Raw genomic sequence first — 8523 nt, 5'->3', positions numbered from 1 at the left:
TAAGGTGGGGGGGGGGTCTACTGAGGCGGAACGCTGTGTCTTACCAGACTCAGGCGGAACGTTCTTATGGACCATGCACGACACAGATGGGTTAAGCCATTGCACACCGTCTCCAGGATGCGAGCGGGGTCCGAGTTGGAGTGGCAAAGCTCATTTTTGGGTGGCAGCTGCCACCCTATGCCACCCTTCTGGCCCCGCCCCTGCTCTAACCCTAACCTTAGTAGCAATACTCAGTAGCAAATACTCAGAAAATAAATCTAGGTTACATGGCTACATTTGAGCAGGGACTAACTGCTAATGCTAACAAGTAAATATTTCATCACCCTGTTATAATTAAAAGAATGTTTATCAAAAGAAAATAGAAGCAGCATCATGATGAATAAGTTCTGTTCTAAAATGTTTTTTTTCTTCTTTTCAATTGTTTCGTTTCTAATAAATAATAAAAAGTTATTAGTGAAATATAATGCCATATTTTGTGTATCTTTAAAAAAAAAAAAAAAAAATATATATATATATATATATATATATATATATATATATATATATATATATAAAATGTGCTAATGCAAAAATAGTTAAATAGGCTACCTGCCTTAATTCAAATAAATTCTGAAAGGTAAGAGTTAATTTGAGAAAAAGCCAAGCAAAGTCAGGCACCAACACATATTAATCCTTTTTATTCCTGTTACTTTTTTATCTGATATCATACACAAGAAACAAAGTGTGTGTGAGAGCTAAAGCAAGATTAGTGCAAAAATCCAGAATACTGACATTTTAAATGAAGCATATTAACAAGTAACATAGGAACAAAGTTAGATATCTTCACAAGGACTTATGTAAACCAGATAGAAATTGTTAAAGAGAGCTGTGATTAATTCACTGGTTCTGGTTCAGTAAAATGTTCCATATTGTACTAGTAAGAACAAAAATAATCTCTATAATGACTCTTACTGTATATAACTGTATAAAACACATAGTTGAAGAAGACTGAATATAGACACTGGACAATACTGTGCCTTGGGGTCACCAAACTGTATTATTATTTCTTTGTATTTTGATTATTTGCAATCAGTGTTCTGGACTGGGTGGATGTATGTATGGAGAGCCAAATGTGTAGATGGATAAAGACCTGATTAATGCAAAGCAACACAAATGTTAGAGTGTTACAAATGCACTCTGTTTGAAGGAATGTCTTGGGAAAACTTCCTTTTTTGTTGCATACTCAGTGCCTGAAAGCCACAAAAAATATGAAAAAACAAACAAACATCTAATTAGTAGCAAATCTGTAAGCAAACTGTGCTTTTGATAAAATTTTTGATTTTACCATGTCAATGTGGATTACTTTGAATTGAATTGATATACATTGAATATCACTTTACCTTTTTCTTGGCTTTATCGTTTGATAGTCCTTTAACATTTAGAGCAGCTATCTTGTTTTCAATGTCCGAGACCTGATAATTACAATAAATAAACAGACAGACAGACTATAGATATATAGATAGATAGATAGATAGATAATGCAGTTATTGAAAGATCATGAATAATTATCAGAACTTCATTATAATAATTTATTATGAATGTATTCTTGAGTTGTTGCTCACCTCACTCTCCGTACTCTGAACTTTAGTGGCTGCCAAAGCAACCTGGTCCTCCAGTTCAGAAAGTTCTGAATCAGTTAGTGGGCCACTGTAGTGATTCTTAGCATTCTGCTCAATCATTCGCAACTTCTTTGTCATATTGAAGGACTTCCCAGCAGTCATATACACCTGCTGTAAAAAAGAAAAAAGAAAATGCACAATTCTTATCAAATAGCTTGTGAACTTCGGTGATACAATTATACAAAAGGCACAAAATCGCTTCGTCATGCCATTGGCATTTTATGTGTCTAATCTCTATCCTTCAAAAAAAAAAAAAAAACTATAAGAGGAATAAGCTTACATTTTCCTCAAGTCCCCTGCAAGCATCATTAGACAGCTTAACATCTGTGCACGCTAACTGAAGTCTGTCAATAGGATTTGAGGGGGCAAACTCATTCAAAGCGCTTTCAGTGGCATTAATTGTTCTTAGAATTGCAGTTGTGACGTCACAAAGGGCCGCCGCAGTGGATCTCTGAAAGCCATGTAAAGGGAACAGTAATTTACCGGAAGGAGCTTAAAATCCTTAAAAAATACTATTGTAAGGTACTGTCATTGCTAATGTTGTAGCTTAACGAGGCACAAATTTTGCTAATGCTTCATGATCTTTAGATACGTTATTGCTTTATATAAAAACAACCCAGGGGAGTTGTCTATCGAAACTTTCATGAGCTGTGATAATAAAGATGCTAGTGATAAAACTGAGCCTTGTTAAAACAAGATGTAATTATTGAACTATTTGATCTGACATCCTTATTAAAAGTTTTTTTAAAGAGCACCTATTACAGTTTTTCAAATATTACCTTTCATGTAGTGTTATATAGCTGTTTGTGAATGTAAAAAAGTCTGCAAAGTTTCAAAAATCAAATTGCACGAAATATGGAGTTATTGACACCCAAAAGAAAGAACTGATTCTGAACACCTGAAACGAGTCGTTAGTAATTCCAGACTTACTTCCTGTACTAACTTACGTAATTTGGTAACAAAAAACCTGCCTCTGGTCTGTTTACATGTACAGCCAGTGCAGGCTGTTAGCCTGTTAGCTGTTAGCCTCTGCTAACTGGCTAACTCACGTTATTGTCAAACTACATATAAACTTACCACAGAAAATCGCCCTGTTCTCGTCGTGCTTGCGATGGTGGTTCGGGTTGATCTTCCGATGTATCTCTATCGGACTCGGGCTCAAATTGGTAAGGTAAAACAGACATTTTTTCAGATGGAGCTGAACTCGGATATGGTAGTGGGCATTTCCTTTCCAACACGCACTGTAAGTGGTAGACCAATCACAACAGACTGGGACATCTGACCAATCAGAGCAGAGTAGGCTCTCTGAAAGGAGGAGTTTAGAATGAATCCTTTAGAACGGATCATTGAATGAGTCGTTTTTGACACTGGGAAAAAAAGGTAATGTTGCAATTTAAATTATGAGCAAATTAAAGTGTTTTTTGACCTTGGATGCATGTAAATCTATTGTATGAGACCTTTAAAACAAAATTAGGCACATTTAAAAATCATAATAGGTGCACTTTAAATGACCAATTAGAGATGTTAATGATTAATATCGATTAAATAATCAATGAATCATTGTTAATAAATTGATTGATCGTCGATTTGTCAATTTCAGAACAAATGCTTTCAGTAAGCATGCCAGCAGACGTTGAAAAGACTGACTATATAGTCATCCGCCGCTAGAGGGCAAACTGCCCCTTGTGCGTTGCATGTCACGTCTTGTCTGCAACACCAAAGAAAAACCACCTCTCTTGTAAAGATGAAGCGGGCTCAATGTAATCAGTGTTGGAGCATTTCCCTATGAATAAACATCATTGGTTCTTTTAAATTTCCTATTGATATTTTCATAATTTAACCTAATAATTCAAGATGCACTATTGAAGTATGTGACAGTAATGGTTTATTTAAACCACAAAGGTGAAACATGAATTAAAACTGTTGTGTCAGATGTGAAGGGGGAGGAGAATTAATGCATGCATCAGGTGCTTCGACCAAAACGTCTTCCGCATAGGATGACCCAGTGCTTCCTCAAACTCAAATATGTAGCCAATATCATCTATACAAGTTATTATTAAAGTATATCATTAACCGTAATTAAACAATTCACAAATTCATACTAAACATGGCCTAAATGTATTAAAATACACTGAACTAAGAATATTTTAAGAGGAAAATGCCAATACTTGAATTTCTTACGTGTATTTATTTTAATTATATTTAAATAGTAGGCTTCAAGCACATAATATTTGTGTTACGATTAACTGTTGTCTGCCCTGTGTTTTGCCTTTATCATCTGTTCCCCCCGGACTACACTTCCCATAATCCCCTGCTCTGATCACTTCCAGCTGTTCCCCATTGTTTCTCACCTGTGTTTCATTTACCTTATTATCCTTGTATGTATATTGCCCTGATGTCTGTTTTACCTTTGTCAGTTGTTATGTGTTTTGACCTCCTGTCCTTTGACCCATTCCCATCGTTGTTGTTTTCCCTGTTCCTGTGTTTTTCCCATCGTGGATGTTTCTTTTGTTCCTGTGTTTACCTCGTTAATCTGTACTTTGTTTATCTGATTAAATACTGTTTCGCTGCATTTAGATCCTGCTCTTGAGACCTCCCTCAGTGTTACAGAACAACTGACCAACCGAAATGGATTTAGCGGTTCCTTTTATTCAGCTGACCCGAGCAAACTTACCCATCCAGGAATATTCCAGTCTATTTAGTTCCTTGCCAGATACACAGAGTTTTCTGATTCAACCCTAAAATCCATGTATCATATCGGTCTCATTGCACACCAGTGGAGGGAGTTGCCGGCATCTGGAGATTACACGTGGAAGGAATATTTTGAGTTGATATTAGAGACATTCGCTTCAGCGGATCCTACTCAATCAATCCCGATCCCGGCTTCCGAGTCAGCCATGTCTGAAACCGCTCCACGCAACGTCACAACCACGTCACAGTCAGCTCCGCACCATGTCACAGCCACGCCTGAATCTGCTCCACTTCATGTCCCAGTCAAGCTTGAGTCTGCTCCACGCTATGTTCCAGTCAAGTCTGAGTCTGTTCCATGTCATGTCCCAGTCAAGTCTGAGTCTGCTTCACGTCATGTCCCAGTCAAGTTTGAGTCTGCTCCACTTCATGTCACAGCCAAACCTCAACCTGCTCCATGCCATGTCACAGCAATGCCTCAGCCTGCTCCATGTCATGTCACAGCCAAACCTCAGCCTGCTCCCTGCCATGTCACAGCCACGTCTGAGTCTGCTCCACGCCATGTCACAGTCATGTCCGAGTCTGCTCCAAGCCATGTCACAGCAACGTATGAGTCTGCTCCATGCCATGATACAGCCCAGCATTCTGCGACTCCCTGCTTGAAGCCCTTCTCGGCCCTTGTCTCCTAAGTTGAATTATCCACCTCTGATGTCGGTGCGTAAGGTCATGAAGACCCTTCCTCACAGCTTGTCAGTACTCCTGCCTGCCACAGCCTATGAGCCAACGCCCATGCCTGCCACGGCCTACGAGCCCACGCCTGCCACGGTTAATGAGCCAATGCCCACGCCTGCCACAGCTAACGAGCCAACACCCATGCCTGCTACGGCTAACGAGCCAATGCCCATGCCTGCCACGGCCAACGAGCCAATGCCCATGCCTGCCACGGCCAATGAGCCAATGGCCATGCTTGCCATGGCCTATGAGCCAATGCCCACGCCTGCCACGGCCTATGAGCCAACGCCCATGCCTGCCACGGATAACGAGCCAACACCCATGCCTGCTATGGCTAATGAGCCAATGCCCATGCCTGCCATGGCCAAAGAGCCAACGGCCACGCCTGCCACAGCCAACAAGTCAACGCCCACGCCTGCCATGGCCAACGAACTGCCAGCCTCGTCCGTCCCAGAGCCAGTGTTGCCAGCCTCGCCTGTCCCAGAGCCTGCATTGCCGGCCTCACCCGTCCCAGAGTCTGCATTTCCAGCCTCGCCTGTCCCAGAGTCTGCGTTGCCAGCCTCGCCCGTCCCAGAGCTAGCATTGCCAGCCTCGGCCTCCCGGAGGAGGAGGAGGAGGAGGAGGAGGAGAAGAAAGGCTTCTGTCCCAAGTCTCTGCCCATGTACACAACCACGGAGGTTATTTCCAAGTCTCTGCCCATGTTCACAACCACAGAGATCGTCTCCGAGTCTCTGCCCATGTACACAACCACGGAGGTTGTTTCCAAGTCTCTGCCCATGTTCACGACCACAGAGGTCGTCTCCGAGTCTCTGCCCATGTTCACGACCACAGAGGTCGTCTCCGAGTCTCTGCCCATGTTCACGACCACGGAGGTCGTTTCCAAGTCTCTGCCCATGTTCACGACCATAGAGGTTGTCTCCGAGTCCCTGCCCATGTTCACGACCACGGAGGTCGTTTCCAAGTCTCTGCCCATGTACACGACCACAGAGGTCATCTCCGAGTCCCTGCCCATGTACGCAACCACAGAGGTCATTTCCAAGTCTCTGCCCATGTTCACGACTACAGAGGTCGTCTCTGAGCCTCTGCCCTTGTACACGACCACGAAGGTCATTTCTAAGTCTCTGCCCATGTTCACGACTACAAAGGTCGTCTCCGAGTCTCTGCCTATGCCCACAACCACAGAGGTTGTTCTCGAGTCTCTGTCTACGCCCACGACCACAGAGGTCGTTTCTGAGTCTCTGTCCATGCCCGCGACCATGGAGGTCATTCCTGAGTCTCTGTCCATGCCCACGACCACAGAGGTCGCTCCCAAGGCTCTGCTCATGTTCGCGTCCTCTGAGGTCATTTCCCAGTCATCCTGAACTCTTAGTCTCGAGCCTCCCAAGGCTCCGCTCCTCGAGCTTCCCATGGCTCCACCTTCCACGGCTTCGCTCCTCGAGACTCCTACGGCTCCGCCTGCCACAGCTCCACCCCTCGAGCCTGCCACAGCTCCATCTTCCATTGCTCTGCTCCTCGAGCTTCCCACGGCTCCGCTTTCCATGGCTTCGTCCCTCAAGCCTTCTACGGCTCCGCCTGCCACGGCTCTGCCCCTCGAGACTGCCACGGCTCCGCCTTCCATGGCTCCACTCCTCGAGCCTGCCACGGCTCCGCCTTCCATGGCTCTGCCCCTCGAGCCTGCCACGGCTCCGCCTTCCATGGCTCTGCCCCTCAAGCCTGCCATGGCTCCGCCTTCCATGGCTCCACACTTCGAGCCTGCCACGGCTCCGCCTTCCATGGCTTTGCCCATTGTGCCTTCTATGGCTCCACCTTCCATGGCTCCAGTCTCTTGACTGCGGCCATCTCCCAGGTCTCCTGACCCTGTTACAGCCCTGTGGCTGCCAACCCCTGATCCAGTCCCTATCCTGAGGTGGCCTTCTGGATCTCCTGGCCGTCTGCCTGATCTGCTCTGGTCTCCTGAGTCTCCTGGCCAACAGCCTAATCTGCTCTGGTTTCCTTGGTCCCCTGGTCGTCTGCCTGATCTGCCCTGGTTTCCTTGGTCCCCTGGTCATCCACCTGATCTGTCTGCCCTGGTTTCCTTGGTCCCCTGGTCATCTGCCTGATCTGCCCTGGTTTCCTTGGTCCCATGGTCGTCTGCCTGATTTGATCTGGTCTCCTGGGTCCTCTGGCCACCAGCTTGATCTGCTCTGGACTCTTTGTTCTCCAGCTCCATCTTGGCCCTGCCTACCCTTCCTGCCCTCCTTGGGCGTCAGCCGCCCGTTAAGGGGGGTGGGGGGGGGGGGGGGGTTATGTTATGATTCACTGTTGTCTACCCTGTGTTTTGTCTCTGTCATCTATTCCCCCTGGACTACACTTCCCATAATCCCCTGCTCTGAACACTTCCAGCTGTTCCCCATTGTTTCTCACCTGTGTTTCATTTATCTCATTATCCTTGTGTATATATATTGCACTGATGTCTGTTTTACCTTTGTCAGTTATGTGTTTTGACCTCCTGTTCTTTGACCCGTTCCCATCATTGATGTTTTCTCTGTTCCTGTGTTATTCCCATCGTGGATGTTTCTTTTGTTCCTTTGTTTACCCCGTTAATCTGTACTTTGTTTCGCTTTAGATCCTGCTCTTGAGGCCTCCCTCAGTGTTACAATTTGGAGTCCTCCACGTGTATTTTGCAGTATTGACATTAACTATTAATTTCCATGACAACTGTTTATGAAAATGTCTGAAAACTGACATCCCAATTACCAATAATATGGGAAAACTGTGGAAAGTTGTGTGACTTTTAATACCAATTGGTTGGCTATTCCACTAGCATTCAATTGGTGAGAAATCAAAACTGAATCTGCATTATTTCTCCAACAAAAAGCTCATTATTGAAGGACAGTTCTTATCAAAGAGATTTTGCAGAGGGTATTACCTTACCTTGGAAAAAGACATCAGTATCTCCAACAGATTTTGGCCTTCATGTATGTGTGTGTTGTCTTTGTGCTCACCTTTTGCGCTTCATTGGGCATCTCATCACTTGAGGAGCTCAAGGGTTCTTGGGGTGCAGGGGCAATTGGTGCCTGGTCCCCCTTTTGTGCACTTCTCATAGTAGACTCATTGGACTGAGGAGGCCTCTTCGGCTCATCCTCATCAGAGGAAAGTGCCTTGTCACTCATTAGCTCATCTAGTTTTCTTCTTAGCTTTTCCTCCTCCAGCTGCCCTGCTGTGAGCTGAACAGGCAGCAGACATGGCAGAGTAACAGTTAATATGAAAATTGAATTATGAATTCAATTTACATGAGAGGGACTTTACTTTAGTCCTAAAAAAGAAACACTGCAATAAATGAGCTACTTTGAATGTTTCGGATTTGAGGCTTTATTCATACCCGATCAGCAGGCAAAGTAATTTTCTCTTCCAGTCGATTCAAGAGACTCTCAATGGCAGACATTCTCTTGCTCAGCTCATTGAT

The 8523-nt window shown here is 44.4% G+C and overlaps 1 protein-coding gene across 3 annotated transcripts in view; it reads right to left on the bottom strand.

Moving 5' to 3' along the window:
- Positions 1-662: 662 nt before the first annotated feature.
- LOC127446610 (melanophilin-like) overlaps positions 663-8523 on the bottom strand; it is a 28660-nt gene continuing 20799 nt past the window's right edge. For 2 of the 3 annotated variants that reach the window (XM_051707663.1, XM_051707664.1), the window contains exons 10-14: positions 8440-8523; positions 8063-8284; positions 1602-1769; positions 1380-1451; positions 663-1229 (exon numbers count right to left, since the gene is read on the bottom strand). In XM_051707663.1, coding sequence (XP_051563623.1) covers positions 1164-1229; positions 1380-1451; positions 1602-1769; positions 8063-8284; positions 8440-8523 — 612 coding nt within the window. In that variant the 3' untranslated portion in view covers positions 663-1163. Of the gene's footprint in view, positions 1230-1379; positions 1452-1601; positions 1770-2735; positions 2964-8062; positions 8285-8439 lie in introns of those variants that run through there. The other variant, XR_007898228.1, reaches the window with a different exon arrangement.

This window comes from Myxocyprinus asiaticus, chromosome 9 (genome assembly GCF_019703515.2).
Source record: "Myxocyprinus asiaticus isolate MX2 ecotype Aquarium Trade chromosome 9, UBuf_Myxa_2, whole genome shotgun sequence".
Classification (NCBI taxonomy): Eukaryota; Metazoa; Chordata; class Actinopteri; order Cypriniformes; family Catostomidae; genus Myxocyprinus; species Myxocyprinus asiaticus.
This window is presented reverse-complemented; position numbering and strand designations above follow the sequence as displayed.